This window comes from Falco punctatus (genome assembly GCF_963210335.1).
Source record: "Falco punctatus genome assembly, chromosome: 19".
Taxonomy (NCBI): Eukaryota; Metazoa; Chordata; class Aves; order Falconiformes; family Falconidae; genus Falco; species Falco punctatus.
In genome coordinates this window covers 1,857,957-1,880,425 of record NC_137599.1, presented here as the reverse complement: position 1 = coordinate 1,880,425, position 22,469 = coordinate 1,857,957, and the positions used below count along the sequence as shown (strand labels likewise).

Genomic DNA, 22,469 nt, shown 5'->3' with positions numbered 1-22,469 from the left:
AGAGGATGCTGGTCCCCGCACGGAAGGGACGCGGCAGAGGATGCTGGTCCCCGCACGGAAGGGACGCGGCAGAGGATGCTGGTCCCCGCACGGAAGGGACGCGGCAGAGGATGCTGGTCCCCGCACGGAAGGGACGCGGCAGAGGATGCTGGTCCCCGCACGGAGGGGACGCGGTAGCCGTGGACTCGATTAGCTCCCCCCTCCCCGAGGGTCAGGATATGCTGTTCAGCACGTCTTGGGGCAGCACCCCCCTCCCGATAACCACTGCCCCAACAACGCAACACAAAGTCAGTAGCGAGTAGTGTCCGATGAGGTATTTCTACAGATTTTGAAGCTTAATTATTAGTTTTCTCTGGAAGCCAAATCCTTTTTAAAAAAAAAAAAACGTACTTTTTCTCCAAGACCAAAACTGAGGCCAGAGGTGACGGCGATGACAGGGAGGGCAGGATTCGTGTAGCACCCGTTGTAGCAACGCTTGGCAGAGGCAGACAACCGGAATTTTTCCAAGCTGCTGTAAGATCCACAAGGCTGTGTCTAATTCAAGGACACAGATCACTCGGCAGGGCAAGACCGAAGTCCTCGCAGCTCCCACGCGACGGCAGCCGGCTGACAGGGCACGGAGCTCAGATCCGCAGACCTGGACCACGCGTCGCATCTTCAGACCCTGCTGCTGCAGGACGAAGCGTTTCCTTCCCTCGGATCGAGGGCGTGGGAACATTTGCTTGTTTAAATACAGGAGGAAAGGTGCTTCTCCAGACTTCTTCTCAGCACCGCTTCAGGAGAACTTTAAAACTTCATGAAATGCAAACTCTTTGCAGTTGGCTGCAGCGGATGGAACGGCAGACCAGGATTTGAGGGGGCAGGGAGGGTATTTCAGCCCGTGCCAAGCCCAGAAACACAGCGAGAGCTGCCACCTCTCTTGGCTTTACTGTTTCTGAACTGCTGTGGTTCCACGGACATCCCAGGGAGAGGAGGAAGCAGCAGGCAAGCTCAGAGATCAGATACTGTTCCGGGAGAACTCCGTTACCTGCTCCTTGCTCCGAGTCATCCTAGAGATTTCTCTTAATGCCCCAGCAGCTCCTGATCAAGGTCCTTCGCAGCTCGACAGAAAGCCACTTCATTCACAGCTTCTGGAGACAGCCAGAGAAAGGCTAAAAGTGCACGTCCCACGGCTCTGCAAGACTGAGATCCCTGTAGCAAGTCCCTTTGGTCCGTGGACTGCTGCCACGGCCACAGCAGCAGCTCTGCCACTTTCCTGCCACTTCTCACGGGGGTTCAGCGAAATCTTCCAGTGTTTGCTAAGGGAACGAGGAGGAGCAGCCCTTGCTCCCCAGCGCAGCAGCAACCATTCCCCTTTGGCAGAAGGCTCGGCGACATCCAAACGGCTGATATGCTCTTTCTTCCTCGGGCCCAACTTAAAAAGCATGCAGGGTCACCCTGCAAATCCAGTTGCAAAGCTCAGCTGCCCAAGACTAGGTTTGGCCCTCTTCTTCCAAACCCTAGAGAGCAGAGGAGCCGTGCAGCTGCCTGCTGCGCAGAGCTCCACGCTCCCCAGGTTATTCCACAGAGCTGCATCTCATTCCGGCTCAGCCTGCCTCCAAAGCAGCTCTCCAGCTGCATCTCCTCTTGGTGAGGACCGACGAACAGTCTCGCCGTAACGCCTGGGGCGGATCTTCCTAGAGAGTCCCCTTCTCTCTTTATATCTCCCCACCTTGAAGTTTCCAAGGGAGGACCATAAAATTCAGCTGATCATAAGACAGTATTTCTCATGCTGAAAATAATTAATAATAATAATAAAAAAAAAAGTAGACGACATCAAAAATAAAACTTTCAAAAAATTGTAAATAGTGCCATGACATTCTTTGATCTGCAAGGAGTCCGCGAGCCGGGCTCAGCTGCCTCCGAGACCCCCTCTCCCTCAGCCAGGAGCTGAGGCTCCTGCTCCCGTCCCACTGTGCTTCTTAGGAGTCTTGAACCCTCTTCTCTGTACAAAAGAGCTTGAGAGCAGAAGCGGCACCGCAGAAGCAGGCTTCACCGTCGCGTGCCTCCTCCCCACCACAGCCTGACTTGGGCTACAGGATGGCAACAATCAAACTCCTGGTGGGGAAGAGAGAGGGGACAGGGATCAAACAGCCCGCTTGATGTGGCAGGATCTGCCCCAGACTGCAGCTGCTTTGGCAGGAGAGCGAGCACAGGCTTGTGTGGGCACAAATAGGCACAAGAAAGTACCAGAAGCCTTGTTGCCCTCCCCAGGGAAAGCTGGGCAACGGTAAGAGACCATGGAGTGAATAGCCACGATTCCGTCAGGAGGGTTTTGTGGGTTTTTTTTTGCAATGAGGGGGAACCGCACGACTTACGTTTGACCCCAGGGGATGGGGGACGGACCAGGGCGTGCACGTACCATCAGTGACAGCAACAAGATGGGTGAGGCAGCCTCGCTACGTGGAGGATTCAGTCTCCTGCTTCTGTTTGGAGATGAGCTGAGCTTCCTTCAGCGACAGGTACACCTCCTCCTGCGGGTCGTAGTAGTAGAACTTGCGGATGTAGGAGATCAGGGGCCTGGGGAAGGAACGGGCAGGACCTTTAACCCTGCGCCACAGCCATGCCAGACTCCACAAAGGACGACCAGAACCTCCCCCACGAACAGCAGCCTGCACCCCAAGGCTGCGGTACCTGGCAGGTAACCCCACACCCGAGCCACTCCCGCACGCATCCCTACGCACCACGGGACGTTTATCTGGTTGTCCCAAGGCTGAAGAGGTCAACCATTCCCTCCCGGAGCCCCTGCTGCGGACGCAGGTGCTGTCACAGCGGGGAAACCGAGGAGCCTTGCCCCCCGGCCAGCCCTCCAGACTTACTTGGGCAGCGGCAGCTCGGGGATGTGATCTATTCGGACCAGCTGCCTGATCCGAAAGCGGCAAAGGTGCTGAAGGGATTTGACGTTGCTGAACCTGGAGACTGGATACAGGAGCTGGACAGGCGTTGGAGGCAGACCTGTGGAGGGGGAAAAAAAAAAAAAAAAAAGCAGTCTTTGAGACAAGGGTGATATTAGAAAGGAACCAACTACTGATCCAGAAAGGAAAAGCTGGTGCTTGGGAACCGGAGCTCTCTGCAAGGCTGCGGCTGACAGCGCATCTGCCCAGGAGCCCCCTGCTTGGGACCGGGGAGTCAAACCTTCCAGGGGTGATGCCCCTTTGGCTGCAAGGTATCTCCAGGCTTCCTCGCAAGGCCACAACAGTTCTGGTGTCACGGGATGCCCGTGGAAAAGCAGATCCCGGGACCCCGCAAGCTCCTAACCACCCCCCTTCGCCCAGGGCTAGTAGACGAAGCATCACTTTATACTGAGAAGCGACAGGGTTTCCAAAGGACGCAGATGAAAACCAGAGGAGAAGGCAGGCGGCATGACCGGCACGTAGGCTTTGCTCTGCACAATCCTTCGGGTAGTTCTAGCAAGGCATTAAAAAGCTGGGGGATTTGGTCAGCTCAAGCCACGCCAGAGTTGCTCATTCTTGGGGTCACGAGGCTGGGCACAAAGGCGGAGGCGGCGGCAGCTTCGCTCGAGCCAGCGCCCCACGCAAGGAGCAGCTTCGCAGGGCTGGAAGCGAGCTGCATCCCGCCACCCCCCCAAAAAACTCCTCCTCCCCCAAAGTTAAGAGCAACAATCGAGCCCACAGAACCCGGAGGTCAGCGGGAGCACCAGGAAGGATCTTTGGGAGCTGGGTTCATTCACAGCACAAGGTTTTATCTGTCTTTACAGAAGGATTCAAAGCTAGTTACACTCTAACCCCCTCCTGCTGGCTTGTCTCTGAGGGCAATGGAGTGAAAGGAGAAAAGGGAAAGCTCTTCACACTAAGATGGGCTCAAAACTGCTCCAGGCAGCTCAGGAAGCTGCGAGCCAGCTTTTGAGAAAGCAAAGAACAGCAATCAATTGAAGGCTGGGTTCTCCCCCCCTCCCACCCCATCCTTATTCTCCTACCAAAAAGGAATTAGCCTCTGGGAGCTCAGCCAGCAGCTACAGGGACGCAGCACGAGCTCCGCACGCTGTGCTAGCCACATGCCTCGCTGCCAGGAGCCAGACGCGAGCTGGAAACAGCCCCCTCCTCCGAGCAGCAGTTAACATTTCAGCAGGAGAACAGCACTAACGAGCACACTGGGGAGATGCAGATCCTCGGTGTTCTCCCGCTGAAGATCAGGCGTCACTGCGAGACTTGGTTTTTCCCCAGGATAGAGGCGCAGCGACTCTTTAAGAAGCGCCCAGGTCCAATGCTGCACCCCGACGGAGGCGTGCTGGACCCCGAGCCAGCAGCACGGCTGGCTGGCGGCTCAGAGCGGGGACCAGGCAGCAAGGGACTCCTCAGCAGGTGCACTGCACCATCTGGGGGGGGGGGATTATTTTCTTTTTCCACGATATTTTCCTATAGCAAGTCCTTTCTAAGGTATTTGCTTGGAGTCCTAAGCCCTCGAAGCCCTGCTCTCGGGGGGAAGCGATCTCAGGATCTGAAAGGTAAAGGATCTTGAAGCTGAAAGTGTTTTTTGAAGGTAGGATACATTACAAAGCTGGCTTTACATTCCTCTCCTCCCCAAAGCATGGCCACGTTATAAATCAGCTTTCCAGTTACTGGCGGCATCTGCAGCAGAGGGCAACACCGAACAGCTCTGGGCTGCGACTCCAGCCCTGCCAGGAATCCTGAGGAGGCAACATCCCATCCCTCCTCCCCTCCAACATCCCATCCCTCCTCCCCTCCAACATCCCATCCCTCCTCCCCTCCAACATCCCATCCCTCCTCCCCTCCAACATCCCATCCCTCCTCCCCTCCAGCCTCTTCTAGACCCAAAACTCTTCGGGCCGAATCCTGTCCATGCTGCGGTGCCATGGAGACGTTACAGTCACCAGCAGGGCCTGCAGGCACGATGGCAATATGGATAGGGAGCAAAAATACTGTAATTTCACTTGCAGATGCACTGCAGCAATCCTCCCACGCTTCTCAGTCCTGCCCCTCTTTGCTTCGCTGCCGCCACCCGCCTCACCGCAGCAGCACCCCCGCTCCCGCTCTGTTCCGTTCCGAGCATCGCCGCTCACCCACCCTCCCGATCCTGTCCCCCACTGCTGCTCTCTCACAAGTCAGGGGCATGTCTGCCGATTTGGCAGACTCTTCCCTTCTTTTCACGTTGGATTTTTTTGGATAGCTTTCTGGTACACCAGGACAGAGGAGTGAAAACCAGAAAAACAAACAAATACAGAAGAATACCGGTCCTGTCGCCTGCCCAGATTTAGCAGGAGGGAGATGTGAGCCCATTTAAGGAACCAGAGCCTGACGGATGGGGAAACAAGCCCTCTGCAATCCCAACAGCACGCAATCAAACACGCTTCAACAAAGCTTCACTAACACTCCCCTCCTCGCTTGCAAGCACCTGCCTGTTGATGGGCTCCGGCATCACGGTCCCCCCCCAAGGGACCCTGAATCTACAGTATCTGTTGCTTGAGGCTCACTTTGAGCTCACGCTTGGAAATGCTCCCACACGCTCAGCTTAACGCGTCTCCTCGACAGCCCCTGGTGGGTCTCAGCTAAGGGGGAGCTGGGAAACTACAAAGCATGGAGCGGTTCGTAAGGACAGCGCCGCTGAGACCGGGGGAGGGAAGACAGCAAGAGTTTTAGTAGCCAAATAATTGCTTGTGGAGGGAGTAGTTTTCCAGTCTCCAGCTCCATTTGTCCCAGTGCGAGATGGTACCACGTTTCCATACTGCTGAAAAGAAAGGTTGGGGAAGTCACCTTAGCACCACGAGCAAGCAGTGCAGCTGCCGAGCAAGGGGTCTGCTGCTCCTCAGGAGCCTTCTGAGAAGCCAGCGGGCGAGGATGCAGAGCAGGGCACTGAGTGCAGCAGACCAAAGCCACCCGAGACGGGCTCTCTAGGACAGACAGGCAGCAATCACAGAGCAAAGCAGCCCCCAGGCTCAGCGCAGGAGACTCACCTGGAACCCTGGATCGGAGGAAGTAGAGAAACTTCCCGTTTTTGGAGTGCATGATTGCTCTCTTTATGAACTCCACCACAGACTGGCAGCGGTCTTCAAACTTGGGATGGCACCACAGGCTGAAGGTCCCTTCCAACAGAACAGAAAAGGTTTCACGTTATAGGAGCGCCAGCGGCACGAGGAGACATTGAGTCACGAGCCCGATGTTCTCAAAGGCCAGGTGGATGCCCCAGGCTGGCTGCTTCCCGTAGAGCTGGGACAAGGCAGGGCACTAAGAGGAAACACCAGTGGCACCAGCTTGCAAGGACGCTGTCCCACTGGATCCAGTGCTCTCCAAGAGCTGAGGATACGCAGAGAGAGATGACAAGGTGAGCGCTGGAACTCACGCACGGCCGCAAGCCAGGCTTGCTGGAACTTGTGGACAGCCTGCAGTGACAGCTGCGCCTAAAACTTCAACTACTAAAACAACGACCAAAAAAAAAAAAAAAAATAATCCTTTAACAGGGCATTAGCAGATGCCCCTGCTCCTCCACAGTATCCCACCACCAGCACTCCCAAAGAAAGCCAGTGCGTCACGGCAAAGCCTGTGCGCAGAGGGGTGCAAAACCAGCGACCCGGGTGCTGTGGCCCTCTCCTGCCAGCTCTCCGGCTGTCGGCGATCGCTTATTTCAAAGCGGACCCGGGAGCAGCTTCACGTTCTTGCCAGCTGTTCCAAACACCTTAATTCAAATTACCATCAAGCCAGAGCCGGGGTCAAGACACAGCGATACCGTCCTCCCCGCGCTGCCACCTGACACGGCGTATGCCTTCAGCTCAAGCGGCAAACACCGAAACTGGAGACAGGCGGCACGGGGAAAGTGGGCCCTCCAGCCTCTGCACGGATCTCTAAATAGGTTAAGTTTAAGCCTCAGAGCAGCCCAGTCTCACCATCCCTTTGTGCTGCAACCAGAACGCTCCCTCCTTGCAACAAAACACAGCCGCTTATCCCCCTCCCCGTGCCAAAGCGCTGCCTACAGCCCCGCCGTACCTCCCCTTCCGTCCGCGGGTCTGCCAGCGCCCCAGTAGAGCTGACACGGAGCGGAGCTTCACGGGGAAGAGGAAAAAAATGGGAAAACAAGGGCTCTGTTGTGGATGGAGCCCAGCGGGAGCCAGGCAGGTGTGCGATCCGCACCAGCGCTGGAACCCAGAGTGAGAACGGCGGCGGAATAACTTTGCAAACACCCAGCATCCACGTAAAGAACTTGTGCTCGGGAGAAGGGGCAGCCACATCGGAGGTAGCCAGTTACATAGCACAGACCAAGGACGTTTTTGGAGGAGCAGCTCCCCCAGCACCATCCTGTTACAGAAAAACCAGAGGAAGCAGCTCCGCAGGGAATCCAGCACTCGCGGCTTTCTACAGGGTGGAGAGGGGCTCCATCCAGCCCACAAAATTTATAACACATCTCCTTCTTCCCCCACAGCTAGGTCGGGCAGGCTCTACTGGGAAAAGATGCCTCTCATCCCTGCCCTGGGCCAGCCTGCTAAACATCCAGGATCAACAAGCAGAAAAATAAGTAATCCTTCCTGGGAATCTTGGATCTGAATGAGCCCTTAAAAGTGGCCAGTAGATGCAAAGGACAAAGTATAAACCAGCCTCCCCCCAGCCCGCCTGAAAAAAAAGAGACAAAGAAAATCTGGTTTCTTCGTCTGATCTACCTGAGACCTGAAGGTCAAGCATTTCTCTCTTCCCTGTTCCCCCAGCCTCACCATTTGTCACCTTCACGGGTTTATCGAAGTGCTCAGGTCTGCAGTTTTCCGTGGTGCCGCAGCACATTCAGCACAAGGCAGCCAGTCCTGGGGGGGTGGGGGGGTGGGTACAGGGCTGCCGACACAGACCGAAGCGTTGCACCCAAACCTGAAATCCTTGATGCAGTGCCCCGGCCGGGAGCGCTGCTCTAGGGAAGGTGGCAGCACCAACCTTCACACCCGTGCAGCGAGGGCAGCCTGAGGGAAGGGAAGGACACCGGGCTAAGGCAGCTCCGAGAACGGATGTATCCCAGCCCCAAAATAAGAAAGCAGAGCAGCAGCAAAAGAAGTTTGCTCCAAAGATCAATTATGAAAAAAGCACCCACTGTACAGGCAGCCTCACATCTCCTCCAGCTGCAAGAGCTTCTTGTAATTTCTATAAAGACAGGGTGATGAAAATCCTCCTTACGCAATGGTCAGGGACAGGGGAACTGGCTCTAGATGGGCGAGAATTACTGCTGGGGCATCTTCCCATCAGAGGGGCTCAAGACCAGAAGTGCTGCAAGGTTTTGCTAGCAGTGGTGGAAGACGACAACAGTGGCATCCCCGGGGCAAGGGCAAAAAGGAGAAAAAGAGAAGCTTTGCTCTGAAAGGTTGCAAACCACTGTTTTCTGCAGCAGGTTGGCTGGGAAGCCTCAGAACCCATTATTTGCAGGGCCATTTAATGACAAGGCGCTATAGGCAGCTGTTATTAAAGCTTGCCCACTGGTTACAGGGCAGATTCCCCCTGTGCATTGAGCCCCTTGGGCATTTCCCTCGGCCTGAGGTCAGGTGTCTGTACGACAGCTCAATGCAGAAAACCACATGTGAAGACGAGCAGACAAAGCGCGTGGGCGAGGTGAGAAGCAGCCCGACGCAGGAGGGTGAGCGCAACAGGAAGAAAGGGCACAAACAGCACGCCGAGAGTTCTCGGAATAAAAACCCACCACGGTGGAGCTAAAGGCTCAGCCTGGGACCGACTGCAGCCAGTACCACCGCCGAGCATCCCTCGAGCAGCGGGAGAGCAAGGCGAGGTGACGAGCCACAATGTCAGGAGATCGTTTCTCATTTCACGGGGAAACAAGCTCTGTTTTGGGAAGCACTGGCAGCCACGAGCGATGGCTCCTGCTGCACATCCCATCTCAGTGACATGGGATCCCAACGACACGGGATCCGGTTTTCCAAAGCAAGGCCTGAGGACAGGCACAGGGAATTGTATTCCCCAATTTTTCAGAGTTAATAAGGGCAGTCGCTGCTTGAGGCATAAGAAGCAAAGTCAAATGCAGCTTCTGAGGCCTCTTGCGGAACCTCAACACAAGGGCGAGGACATGCTGCTGCTGCTCCCCCTTCTCCTGCCAGCCCTGCGCCCCGAGCGCCGTTCTTGGGACCTTGAGATCAGACTGGTCCCCAGCCGCAGGCCTCCGCCACCCCCAGAACCACCCGTGGCTCTTACCTCTGTAGTGCTCCATCCTGGTGTGATGGGTGATGCCCTGCGACCGAAAGCTGAGGCTCAGGATGTAACGGGGGTCAGAACTGTCTCGGACCAGAAAGGATCCGTCCGGCTTCCCCTTCAGCTTCATCTCTGCATCCTCCCAGTTCATCGGTCCCCAGTACCACCCGCACTAGCAAAGGAGACAGCCAGAACGTCAGCAGAAGGTAGCAAGGCAACCAAAGGCAGTATGATTTGTTCTTGTTGTTAATCCCCTTTAAATGTCAAAATGGAAGTGCCTGGTGATACCTGCCCAGGAGTATGGGTGGTCAGGACTCGTTGCTCCTGGACACCATCACATCCCTTACCACCCAGAAGTGGGGAAAGACCAGACGAGACCACGCCACCCCTTCCATGCACAACAAAGTGCTCGTCTAGACTCAAAGGCCTCACCGGGGGAAAGGCAGGAGGCTTTTTTTTTTTTTTTTTTTCCCCCAGTCCCATCCTAATCTTACACTCCTAAGTCTGCAAAAGGGATGATGCCCCCAAAACCAGAGCCGAGACACACAGCCTTTCCCTCCCGGCTGCTGCCACCAGCCCACGGCGCCGTTACCTTCTCCAGCTCCCGCAAGCTGGCCGCGAAGCTGCTGGAGTCCGGGCGGTAGAGGGGACACTGCAGGTGCGGGGCGGGCTGGCCGGGCATCGCCTCCATCGGCCTCAGCGGGACAATCCGTGGGAAGGCGTCTGCAGAGGGAGAGAGCGCCCAGGCCACGGTCACCCGTGGGGAGCTCACCCCCAGGACCGGTCGCCCCGTCCCCCTCGCACAGCTCTGGAGGGCAGGAGGGGCAGAGCTGCAGCGTGGAGGAGGGAGCTGGGCTGACGGACGCGAGGACGATGTCCTGGTGAAGGACACAGCGGGAGTCACTACCTGGCCCTTCCAAGGTGACTCGGTGCCTTCACCTGCTATTTCCTTACGCTAGCTCGGAGGGAAGGCAAGGGATGTGCCAGGTGGCACAGACTGGAAGGAACGAGCGCGCATCCTGAAAAAGGGGGCAGTTAAAGCCCCCGGGGTCCTGAAGGAAACCGAAAGCAAGAGGGTCGGGGCGCAGGAAGCATCCTGGTGTGCCGTTGGGTTGGGCTGCACCCCAGGCTGGCTGTCAAAGCTGGGGCTCCTGCCCCGAGCCCTGTTCCCACCTTCCGACATCGCCGCCTCTCGTTAGGTGACACGGCACAAAGCGGGGTGGGCTGCGCTTCGGCCAAACCCCCCGGAGGAACCCGAGAAAACGGGAGATGCTGAACTGGGGATAAAGCTGCTGCAATCACGAGCTTCAGCAAAACTACCGCGGGCAACAAGAGCCAACGCCACAGAAACCAGAGCCTGGACACCACGGTGCCTGCGCACTCGGCGGCGTAGGACCGAGCGGGCGGTGCAGGCGGCACCGTGGCTGTTGAAGCCTGAAGCGCTGCCTTCAAGTTTACCAAGAAACCCCCCAACGTCCAGACCCCCGAAGGGGAAGCCGGAGCCTTGCTGCTAGAGCTAAGCTGACCTGGGGCATGGGGCGGAGGAGGCGGAGGCAGAGGGAAAGACTGCAAGGAGGAACCCATTGGACCCACTAGGACAGATGCAGGCAGCGTCCCACTGATATCATCTAGGAGAGAACAGAGGCAAGAGAGATTCAGAAAACAGGAAAGCGAGCGAGCTCTGCGCCTGACAACACGGCTCCAGCAAACCGGCCCTCAGCACCGCCTGGAGGGGTGAAGATGGAGCTTCCCACCCGCAGCTCACCATCCTCCTCCCGCTCCTGAGCGCAGGGGCTGCTGCTGCTGCTGCTTCCCACCAGCTCGGAGCCTCGCACACACACATGCACGCCCACACGCGCTCCTGGACTGAAGGAGACTGTTTTCCAGCCCAGCCAGCCCCTCGCATGCAGCTTGCGGCACAAGACAGGCGTTAACAGGAGATGTCACAGGCTCGGCACATGGGACGTGCAGGGCAAGGTGCTGCTGGCTCAGGCTGACTTCACCCATCCCGAGCTGCTCCTGTGCAGGGGAGCCTCCTCCAGCGGAGGGTGCAGAGCGGCTAAGCCAGGCTCCTCGTGCAGCAAGAACCCGGGGAACCTCCATTTCCACCGACTGGAGAGCACAGCAAGGAACCAGCCCCGCTGGGTGACGGGTAGGAAGGGGCGGAAAGTTTCCAAAAGCAGCAGAAATGCTACAAAAGCAGCACTTTCCCTCCCACCTCGCATCGCTCCACCAGCACCCTCCCTTCCTGGCTGAGCTAAGAGAAGCTTTCAGCCAACAGCAAAAAAATCCTATTGCCAGGGAAGGGTGAGCAGGCACGTTACGGGGTCAGACGAGCAGGCAGTGAGCCCACCGCCAGCGACCCTCAGGACGCTCCTCCGCCATCCCTGCGCGGGCACATCGGCAGCCGCTACGCTCCCGGAGGGACACGCAGCAAAGGATGCTCTCCGGGACGGTACCTAGCAGGCTGAGGCTTCTTCGTGGCGGAGGCGGTGGAGTCGGAGGGTGAGGGGAGGTCAGTCCTCGCTGAGAGATGTCCACGTCCACTAGTGACACTGTTTCACCTGAAGGTTGGTGGAGCAAGACCGTTAGTACTGCACCTCCGCCGGGGCACGCAGAGGCTCAGCGTGGGGAGTGGGGGGAGAGGGGAAGGGGCAGTGACCTCCGCAGGGTGGGGAAGATGATCCTGTTGGCACTTTTCAAATCGAGTCGCCCTGCCGCGTGGCTTCAGAGACGCTGCTCAGCTCTGCTACCGCAGCCTGAAGGTCAGGCAGAAGGGAACGACACCCGTACGCGGGCCTGATCCCAGTCCAGCAGCAGCAGAGACCTTTCCAGCGCCCGCACTTTGCTTGGGGAACGGTTGCACAGGTCTGCGTGGCACCCGCCGAGGTACCTCTCCTGTTAGTGCTGATCTCAGCTGCCCTACAAGTGCCTTGGCTGATCAGACAAATACCTTCTACCCCAAAGGCTGGGACGGTCCCAGCTCTTAAAATTAATACCAGGGAGCTGGACAGGCTTTTACATTAAATCCCTAGAATTCACTGAAGCCCCAAAGCTTTGGATCCAGGAGACCGGGGAAAACAATGACACAAACTAAGACGTCTAACTGAAAACCAGAAAAGCTTAAAATTAGTCTAAAATCATGGCAGAGAAACAAAGCCATCAAATCAAGGTCAAAGCATCAGCCTTGATAACGGACTGATAGAGAGTCTGAAGGAAAACACCTAAATCCTAAAGACACCCTAAGAGGTGCTACCACAGCCATGGCATGTTTCCCCATCCACCCACCCCCAAAAAAAAAATAAAAAAAAAAAAAAAAAAAAAATCAGTCTAACCAGGCTCTGATGAACCACCGCCACTGAAACCAAGTTATCCCGACCACCCGAACCACAGTCTCAAGGACAACGAAATCTGGCTGCCTTAGATTTCAATTCCTGTGGGCAGGGAACTCCTCTTCTGCTCCAGATACCATCCGCAGCGTCGCCCGCCTCTTGGCAAGCGCCTGGCAATGTATTTACCGTCCATAACGCAGGACAACATTGACTCAGCTTCCCTCCCCCGGTTTTAAAAGTCCCGTCTATTAATAAGCGATGTTAAGAGGAGTATTTAGGGTGGGTTATTATCCGAGGTGCCTTCTCCCCGGGGGGCTGAAGGGTGTGAGCGCACACGGGTGCACACAGCCAACTCTTTCATTTCCACACCTTCGAAACGAAGCGGCTGGCCCGCGTTCACCTCGTACAAACAAAACCGAAGGGTGACCAGACTAACAGGGGCTGCGCTGATTCCGCTTGCAAATCCTTCCAAACGCAGCAGGGGCTGCGGCGGGATTACGGAGCCAGCGTTTCCAAGAGGTGCCCAAGGAGAGGTCAGGAAAAGGGGAGCACAGCCTCCCCGAAGCCCTTCCCTCATCCCACACACTAAGCTGAAAGCAAATCACCAAAAAAAAAATCTCATCCAAGTTGGGCCCAGCGTTCGAATTCTGTCCCACTTTGGCGGTCCCAGTCTCAGAAAATCCCCTACAGAGCAGCTGCTAAAGAAACCGAGAGCTCAGCGGTGTAAACCTGAAGTCAACAACAAACCAAAGCAATTCAGATCCAGATATTCACTTTGGAGATGCTTCCAGCATCTTCTGCAAAGGAAAAACTACTATGAGGGCATTGCCACTGTCCCACCAACGGGCAAAAATTGCTGTCAGTAATTCTAAAAAACAGCCAATAGGATAAGCTAACAATTAATCAGATCAACATCACAAATTTAGAGCAAAAATTTGCCAACTCCAGGTTCTCCTGTGTTGTTCGTTTGGAGGAAAAGCAGCTCTGCGCACACATCCATGCACCCCTACCACCCGCACGCAGAATTACGGTTTTTACACCCACAGCTTCCCCTAGCAACAGCTGACAAAGCAGCAGAAGCAGCTTTTGCTTTCAGCAGCTTCGATTTGCTAAATAAACGTATACGACACTCCATCAGAGGAAGCCACATCACACAAGGAGCACGTCCTCGTGTGCCGCCCCGCGATCCAGGCATTGGCTGGGGGGGATGCGGGAGCGGCGGAGAGAACAGGCACCACCACCACGGCTGAGTCACCCCCAAGTGACTCCGCTCTGCAAGAGCTGAACGAGCCACGAGAACCCGCAGGAGCGGATCAGAAGCTTCCAGTTACTAGTTTTGGGCAAGTCAGACACATGCTCTGCCTCGAAGGTCACTTCTCTGCCATTTCAAGCGGTTCCCAGCACGGCTTCACCACCGCTCTCCACAGCGGGTTTCGCCCTCCCTGGGAACACAAACCACGCACCAGCCCCTGCCCTGAGCCCTCCAGCCTCCTGCCACGCACCGGCCGAGCCGCAAGAGGTGGCTTCCAGCCCTACCCGCCAGCTTCTCCGAGGGCGGCTGCTGCTACACGTCACATCTTGGTCCCCTTGCTCCGCAGCAAGCCCCTCAGCGTGAAGTTATTTCGAACCTGACCTTCCCAACACGCCACATAAACCCACACGCAGCTGAGAGATACTCACTCACTTGCGACTTTAGATTCCTACTCATGTTTTGAGACGCGGTTCTCCCGAGGAAGCCCCTGGCCCTGTGGCTAGCGCCGTTTTGGCTACGAGCCCACACCAGAAGAGGCACATGACTGTGACTGGGAGCTTTTTCAGCAGGACAGCTTTCAGCTGCCAGCAGAGCAGGACTCCCCCCTCACCCCACTCACCGACCGGCCAACTTCCCCCTCCCTCCAGCAGAAAAGGGAAGGTCAGAAACCAGCAGGACGCAGGGAGAACACATGCAGCAGAAGGTAATGCTCCCCAAAGAGGTTTCAATTCCCAGAGCTTGTCATGCAGCAGAGCTGCTGATGCTGCCGTGCCATCCAGGAGGGAAGCTGGGCTTGCCCTCAGCCCCCCTCAAACCACAGGAGGGAAGCACCCAACTGCACTTGCTCTACAGGGGATTTTCCAAACCACTTGGCTGCAAACAGCCCTGCGTGGAGAAAGGACCATCACCTCCCAGAGCCCGGCTTGACCCGGCGTTTCAACAGGACGCATTGCAAAACGCTGACTTGCAACAGCCACGTTCTTTACGGCTCCTCTTGGGCAGGGTTTGAGGGCGAGCAGGGCAGAGGGACACCTCACAGAGATCCCGGGTTGCACGTGGAGGCAACATTCAGCATCTACCATCGAGCACATGCTGCTCTTTTCATAGCAAAATGAAACGCCACGCTGCAAATCTTGCAAATCCTGCAAATCCTTACCTGTGAAGAGGGGGCTGAACACAACCGGGGAAAAGGCACTTTGAGTTCTTGTCAGTCTGGGTTTCCTATCGGAAATAAGAAAGACATCGTTAGTAGAGGTGAGGAGACGGCAGGCATCCCACCAGAAAGCAGCTTGACCTTCTCAGACCAGAGGAACCTTCACCATTCTTTACAGCACCTTGAGACAGCTCAGCGCTGCGTGTTTATTCAACTCCTAGAGCAGCGCTTTGGCTTAAGTAGGGCAGCCAACCAGTAAAGCTAGGTCTCCGTCCTGCTACGAAGCAAATCTCTAACTAGGTAATTAATAAAGTCATTGGAAAGAAAACCCCAAGCAAGTATGGTGAGCGGAGCCAAGAAGCTGTTTCACAACAGGCATCACGCTATTCCTCCGGATCAGGCATTGCCAAACGCCTTCGACAAACAGGTTCGGTCCCTGCGCAATGAGGGGCTGTGCCTGGAGCGAGCGCGTCGCTCGGAGGATGCCATGTCCCCAAAGGCATTCAAAATGCAGGTGCAGGGCAGGCGAGCTAAACCCAGAGCACCGAGATGGATGGAACCAGCTCAAAACACACCTCTGAGGCCCCAGGAATACCAGCAATTCCCGTGAAGCTCGTTTCCCAAACCCGCAGTTTTATAACAACACTGTCTGTAGCCAGCCCTGTGCTCTCCCCACACAAAAGCACTCCTTCCAGCACCTTCCTACTGCGATGCTAAAGGGCTTTATCCAGATTTAGGCAGAGGAAACGCTGGTAAACTGAGGCACAGAGTATGGCACCCTCGGGACTTGAATCCGCGGTTGAGGCGAGTCGAGAAACGTGTTCCCCGTGCCAGAAACTCGCTCCCACTGAAGAGAGGAGCACAAGAACAAAGCCGAGCACAAGCACAGCCCTCACGAGCCGCAGGTTCGACAAAGGCAGGTCCTTCCAGCACCCACAGCGTATCGTGCAACGCCCATCCCGGCACTGGGCAGCCTGTAGGTCTGTACTGGGAGAGCCAGGGTTACTCCAAGTTCAATAACACAACCGCACCGCGCTGGCCAGGGAAACTGGTCCCATGGCATCCAGCCCAGCAACTGCACCACCAAGACCTAGAGCTCAGAGACCAGCTCTTCCCACCGCCAGGACACACCACCCAGCAGGCTGTCAGGGGGTGGCTCTGTTCCTCTCGGACGTCTCCTCGCGCCCCAGCACCCCCCGGCAAGCGGCTGCCCCTGAACCTGCCCCCGAAGCCTGCCTTGCGCTTCAGACCCCAGCTCTGCTCACAGCCTCCTGCGAAAGCCGGACAAAATTTCGGGTAAAACCGGCTCGGAGCAAGGATCTGCCGCCCGCCTGGAAGGGCTGCACGGAGCAGATGCAACTCAGCGGCCCCACAGGGAGGAGAAATCCAAGCTCCGGGCTCATGTGGCTGTGCACGACGAGCCCTGGCAGCGCAGAGCAGACGGGTGCACCCTCCTCTCCTCCCAGCACAGACCAAATGCTTCTCGTGTCTGCGTCCAGACACATCCCTGGGTCGCACAGCTGTGAAGAAAGGCTGAATACTGTAAGTTTTCAAATAAAAATACTAAGGAACACTCATCATCACGATAGATAAAATCCCATGAAAATGTCTGGAAGCGTTTTCATTTTAAGGCTCTCGCACCTATTTGAGGGCTGGATTTTTTTCCCCAAAGGAGAGCAATTCACCAATTATCAGCCACACATACACAAAATTACACTTCTGGACTAATATCAACTAACATTATAGTAACAGCTCTGTTCCCACCCACTAAGCCAGATGGAAAGGAGCACTGCTGGCATTTTGCTGTTACCAAAACAGCTATGTTTTATGCCAACATTTTACAGTCATTGATTTTGGAGATTTCTCATCTCTTGCAAGCTCACATCAGCAGCAGGGAGAGAACAAGAAACTATTCACACGGACTGAATCCTCCACCTCCCAACTCAGCCTCCACCAAAACAACATACTTCCAAACTTCCTCCTCCTGCCCTCAAGTTCAGCAGTATCCAAACGACGCCGAAACCCACAGAGAAGCAATTACATGTGACCGGTACCCGAGTGCCACTGCCTTGGATCAGCGCAGCCCCGCAGAGCTGGAGAAAGCCAAAGGTGGACGTTGCCGTGAACGCCGCGGTCAGATTCTGCACAGATTTGTGCACACAGAACTGGGAAACCCCTCGAGCTCCGGCAAATAAGGATTTTTAGGGTCAGTTACCCACCAGTTCTGTAATAGCCGGCATTTCCCACCGTGCTGCCTTTGCTCATTCCAAGGCATTGCCTCGTTATCACTACGGCAAATCTTACCTGGCCACCCGGGCTGGCTCTGTGCTACTTTATACATGTAATAACGTGGAGACATGTTAAAAAAACCCAAGGTCACCACCACAACTAACTTACCAGACTTGGGTATCCAGCGAGGGATGCGCAGCAGATGCTGGCCGGCGCTGAGATGTCCCTGCGCCCACCCATCTGCAGAGCCTCACCCCGTCCCCTTTCCCTCCAGCTACCTTGACGGCCAAACTGCTTCCAGAAAGTTGTTTCACCGACAGAGTCTTTAGTGAACACCCAAGTCCTGGCTGAGAAGCCACACGTTGGTATCTCCACACTGAGTTTCTGCAGCTCAGCAGAGCCCCGCTGTTGATTTTAGGTAATGGGGCTGGTTTCTTTCCCAACTGCTGCTGCAGGCGGGAGCCAGTGGTGCACCGATGCTGCCTCCGGGACCAGCACCACCATGGGAAGCTCAGGCAGCAACTCCAAATACCAGGAATTCGGCTCCTGGTGGATGTTTAAAGGAAGAGCCTGACTAGGTATCGCCCATCGCGGATGAAGGGAGCACTTCACCAGCAGCCTGCAGAGAGACTTGCAAGTCAGGAATAAGAGCCCGATAGCAAGCAGAGCTGTGAATTAACCCAAAAATTGCTCTGAGCCCACCCCATCAGCCACAAGCGATGGCAGCAGCGACTCACAACGAACGCCAGGCCCATCCTATATTAATGGGGGCCATGCATTGGGAGGCAACAACCTCCAGCTCTTCGCAGAACCCAGGGAAGGTCACCGTCTGTGTCCCCCCCTCAGTCAAGCCGTGAAGACGGGTGCAAAGCAGCAGACAGCACACAGCAGCACAGTATAAAGTCGGGCAAAAACCACAGCGGGAAATCAAGTCGCTGCACTACACACCTCCAAACTGAGGGACCAGGGCAACGGGGAGGGGAGGAAAAGAAAATCACCATCTGCCGAGGCCGAACATTCGCTTCCCAGCAAGCCCAGCTTCCCTAAACTGTGTCTACCCTCCTCAGGAGACCGCGAGCATCCCAGCATCCCAAACCACACGTCCTGGCTGGCGAGAGCGGGGCCAGACCTCGGAGCCAGCAGACACCATCCCACCGAGGTGCTGGAGAGATGCCAGCACACCAGCAGCTGCGTTCCACGGGCGCAAAAAGCCCGGCTCAAACAAGCCAGCCCTTGCCAGCAGGAGAGGGACCGCTGGAACTGGAAGCGGGGAAGTCATCCCTGAACCGCTAGAGTTGCTGCATCGGGCACCTTGAAGTAACCTTTGTTAAAATATCGCCTAATTAGTGCTGCAGAGTTGCACGATGCCAGAGCAACAAGAAGTGACCACGACACTCCCCGAGCGGAGGGGGGACCCCGATGGTGATGGGTCCCTGCTCCACTCCCAACCGTCCGGGGCACCGGTGCCAGCTCCGCACCAACGCCAGCGCTGGGAGGTGCCGGGCGCTCCTCAAGCGTAAGGACGGAATAAACCACGAGCCCATTAGCAAAACATTATGTCATTACAGGCAACGCGGCTCGCTACTGTTTGAGGCCCATTTAGTCATTTGTGGGGAACGAAGCCGTTGTATAAAATGGTTTCCCCACCCCACATGCAAAAGCGGGGCTCCTCGCGGGCACAGCAGCTCGAGGGAGGACTCAAACACCCCGAGCAGCTGCAGGGCTGGGAGCTGACACCCGGAGCCGCGGCTGGCCCATCTCGGAACCCATCCTCTGCTTCCAAGGGGAGGTCACGTTGGCCTCTCCTACAGCCCGGTTGCCTTTTGGGCTGCCAAAGTGCCCCAGTGGGTCACACCTGACCCAAGGCCAACACCTTCAGAGCAAGCCAGGAGAAAGTTTTTCTGCTCAACCCATCAACAGGTCTGCAGCTGCACTAAGGAGGCAACATCCCCGACAGCCTCACAGGAGGTTAATTAACCCCGCAGGGGAAGTACCCTGCTGTCACACTCAAGGCTCCACTCAATTATTTAATGCTGCTGCCGGGCGGGCTGTCCCTGCCTCCTCCATGAAGAATTCCAGTTCTGCTGCTGGAAATGCTACAGAAAGTGGTTTCTGGAGCATGGGACACCCACCCCAACCAGAGCCGGGTACAGCTCAGCCCTTCACCCTCCGCAGCCGGCATCAAGCAGCTCGTGTCTCCTGCTGAAACACGAGGCCGGAGCAGGCAAGGCGTGCCGGAGCCAACGGAGCGGGGCTGAGGAACAAGGGGGTACCCGGGATCCCACAATTTGTCCCTCCAGCCTAACGCACAACCCAGCCAACCTCTGGCTGCCAGCATTCCCTCCGGCCACGGCACAGGGGGACAGCAGAGCCACCACGGCAGCACCCACCGCCACCACCGACGCCGGAGCCCAACCGTGATGCTCGTGAGCCGCAGGAAACCATTCTGCGCGGTGCAGGAGGGTGAGAGGAAACACCAGCCCCTCAGCTCTGGGCACAGCGTCACCGGAGGGGCACAGCACTTCCTCGCTCGGCCGGTGCCGTGGCATCCCGGGGCTCCGGCCGCCCCACCGGGCCTGCTCCCAGATGGTTTTCCACCATCCGCTTTGCCAGGAGCTGCATGTGCCTCTGCCAGGCTCCAGCTGCGCTCGCCCACCCCGTGCACAAGACGAGGCCTCGGCAGCTGCTGGAAGTGGCCCAAGCCCAGCTCGGAGCCGAGGGACGGCCGCGGTGCCCAGGGGGGATGGCACCTGCGCCGGGCCACCAGCCTCACTGCGCTGCCATCCTGTGCTGCCATCAACCCGGGGGTCCCCCGGCTCCCTGCAGCGCCTGTCCTGCCACCCTGGAACGCCCCCCAGGCCAGGGAACCCCCCCAGCCCAGCTCAGCCTTTAGGGCCGGGGACACCCCCCAGCCCAGCTCAGCCCCCAGACCTGGGGACCCCCCCCAGCCCAGCTCAGCCCCCAGACCTGGGGACCCCCCCCAGCCCAGCTCAGCGCCTGGGGCCGGTGACACCCCCCCAGCCCAGTTCAGCCCTTGGGGCGACCCCCCCCAGCCCAGCCCCTTGAACCGGGGACCCCTCCAGCCCAGTTCAGCCCCTGGAACCATGTATCCCCCCAGCCCGGCCCCTGGAACCCCCTACCCAGCTCAGTCTCTGGGGTGACCCCCCCGAACCCAGCTCAGCTCCCCGGGCCGGCGACCCCCCCGAGCCCAGCTCAGCCTTTGGGGCGACCCCCCCCCCAGCCCAGCTCAGCCTTCAGAACCGGGGATCCCCAACCCAGCTCAGCCCTTGGGGCGAAGCGCCCCCCCGGCCCTGCCCAGCCCCGGGCCCCCCCGTACCTGCCCGCCTCCTGCTCGCGGCCGCGGGCCCCGCAGACGTCGGTCAGGCTGCCGGCCGAGGCGGGCAGCTCCCCGGGGCGCCGGGCCTCGCTCCCGCCGGCGGCATCCCCGGCCGAGCCGCCGCTGCAGCTCTTGGTGCGGAAGAGGCGGCTGAGGCGGACCCGGAGCGAGCCCTTCCTGGCGCCGGGGCCCCCGGGGCCGGCGGGGGGCGGGGGGGCGCCGGCCCCTCTCCCGGCGGCGCGGGCAGCCCCGCGGCCGGGGGACCCCGGCTCCTCCTCCGAGCAGCTCCCGGCCTCGTCGGGCTCCAGCGCCTCCAGCACCAGCAGCGCGTCGCTGGTCTCCTCGGCGGCGGGGCCGGCGGGCGGCGGCGGGCCCAGGCAGGGGCATGGGCAGCCCGCCGGCCCCTTCGCCCCCAGCCCGGGCGGCCGCAGCCCCAGCGCCGCCAGCTGCAGCTCCAGCCCCCCCGGCGGGGCCGCCCCCCACCTGGCCGCGGCTTTGGGCTCCAGCGCGCAGCGGTGCCGCGGGCACAGCAGCTCGCCGCCGCCTCCCGCCGGGCCCCCGCCGCCGCCGCCCGCCGCCGGGCCGCCCTCCTCGCCGGGCCGCCCCTCCGCCGCGTTGCGGAACACCATCAGCTGCGGCGGCGGCCGCGGGGCCCGCAAAGACCCGCCGCCCGGCAGCGCCGCCGCCGCCGGCCGCCCGCCGCCGGGGCCCGGCAGCCCCGCGCCCGCCGCGCCGGTAACGGCGCCGCCCGCCGCGCCCGCCTCCGGGCCGGCCCCATAGCCCAGCAGGCGGCTGAGCACCCGGTAAGAGGCCGCGGCGGCCGCCGCCGCCTCCCCTTCGCGCAGCTCGGCGCGCTGCATGGCTACGGCCGCCGCATGGCTCCCCGGGCCCGGGCCGCACCGGGCCCCGCCGCCGCGGCCCCCGCCCTCCCTCCGCCGCGGCCCCGGCCGCGCGCCGCCACGCCCCCCCACTTCCGCCGCCGCCCGGCCCCGCCCCCGATCGCCGATACCACGCCCTCCGGTAGCCGAGGTCACGCCCCCGTCTTGAGGCCACGCCCCCCGCTGCCCCCCCACCCCAACCCCAAGGTGGAGCGCGGCTGCGGGGTCCCGCTCTCTGCCCCGGCACCCACTGACGGGCCCGGGGAGCACGAGGGGTCCGGCGTGCCTGGAGCAGCCCCCTGCCCCCATCCCCGGGGAGCGGGGTGCAGTAGGGGAAGCTGAGGCACGGGCACCCAGCACCTTCGTACTGCGGGCCCTGCACGGCCTTGCACAGCTCTCGCACGGTTGCAGCGCGGCTCTTGCACCGCTCTGGCAGGCAGTGCACCCCACGGGAGGAGCGGGGCCGGGGCCCAGTTCCCCCCACCCCCACCTGGGTGCTGGCAAGGAGGGAGGTCGCTGGGGGGGGGGGCTGAGCAGCCTCCCGTGCCTCAGTTTCCCCTCTGTAACCGGGCCAGTGCTGCATGGCACCGTCCCCCAGTTTGGGAGTAGGGGGTGGGCATCAGGCCCCGCCGGGGGGCACCGTGCCCACCCCCGTACCGCACTCCCCACCCTCAATCCCCACAGGGACATCCCGCATGTATGCCAACACCCCCGCCCCCATGGCCATCCTAAGGCTGGGGGGGCCGGGGACTGAAGCCCGGGACCATATGGGGACCCAGCGGGTGACCTTCCCCCCCCTCGCCCCCCCAGCTGCTGAGGGGGCCGCGGGGAGGGGGATGCCGGGAGGAAAATTCCCGGCTGCGTTGCCATGGCTTCCCATCAGGATGTGCTTGCATCATGGCCAGCCTGGGTGCGGGGGTCCCCGCGGGGCTCAGGGTGGGGGGCTCCCCGGCAGCACGACCTGCCCAGGCGGCAGCGCGGGGGTGGACGCGGGGGGGCTCCAGGCGGGCAGCGCCAGCAGCTGAACACGTTTGGGAGCCGCTGACGTCTGCTCCGGCATCGCCCACGGAGGAAAACAGGCGGCAGAGCACGAGTCTGGCCCC

At 59.1% G+C, this 22,469-nt stretch overlaps 1 protein-coding gene across 4 annotated transcripts; it reads right to left on the bottom strand.

Annotated features, from left to right (window-relative positions):
* Positions 1-376: 376 nt before the first annotated feature.
* On the bottom strand, positions 377-22,236 carry SOCS7 (suppressor of cytokine signaling 7; the record flags this gene model as incomplete). 4 transcript variants are annotated; one of them, XM_080369668.1, is made up of 10 exons in its annotated part: positions 377-2,097; positions 2,402-2,559; positions 2,859-2,994; positions 5,972-6,100; positions 9,189-9,357; positions 9,778-9,908; positions 10,712-10,813; positions 11,645-11,749; positions 14,926-14,990; positions 20,489-22,236. In XM_080369668.1, the coding sequence occupies 9 exons, from the start codon at positions 22,234-22,236 to the stop codon at positions 2,439-2,441; spliced, it is 2,706 nt and encodes a 901-aa protein (XP_080225794.1). In that variant the 3' UTR covers positions 377-2,097; positions 2,402-2,438. The 4 variants fall into 4 exon arrangements, with proteins under 4 accessions (XP_080225794.1, XP_080225795.1, XP_080225796.1 ...); XM_080369669.1 differs by lacking the exon at positions 10,712-10,813; XM_080369670.1 differs by lacking the exons at positions 10,712-10,813; positions 11,645-11,749.
* Between the last annotated feature and the right edge of the window lie 233 nt (positions 22,237-22,469).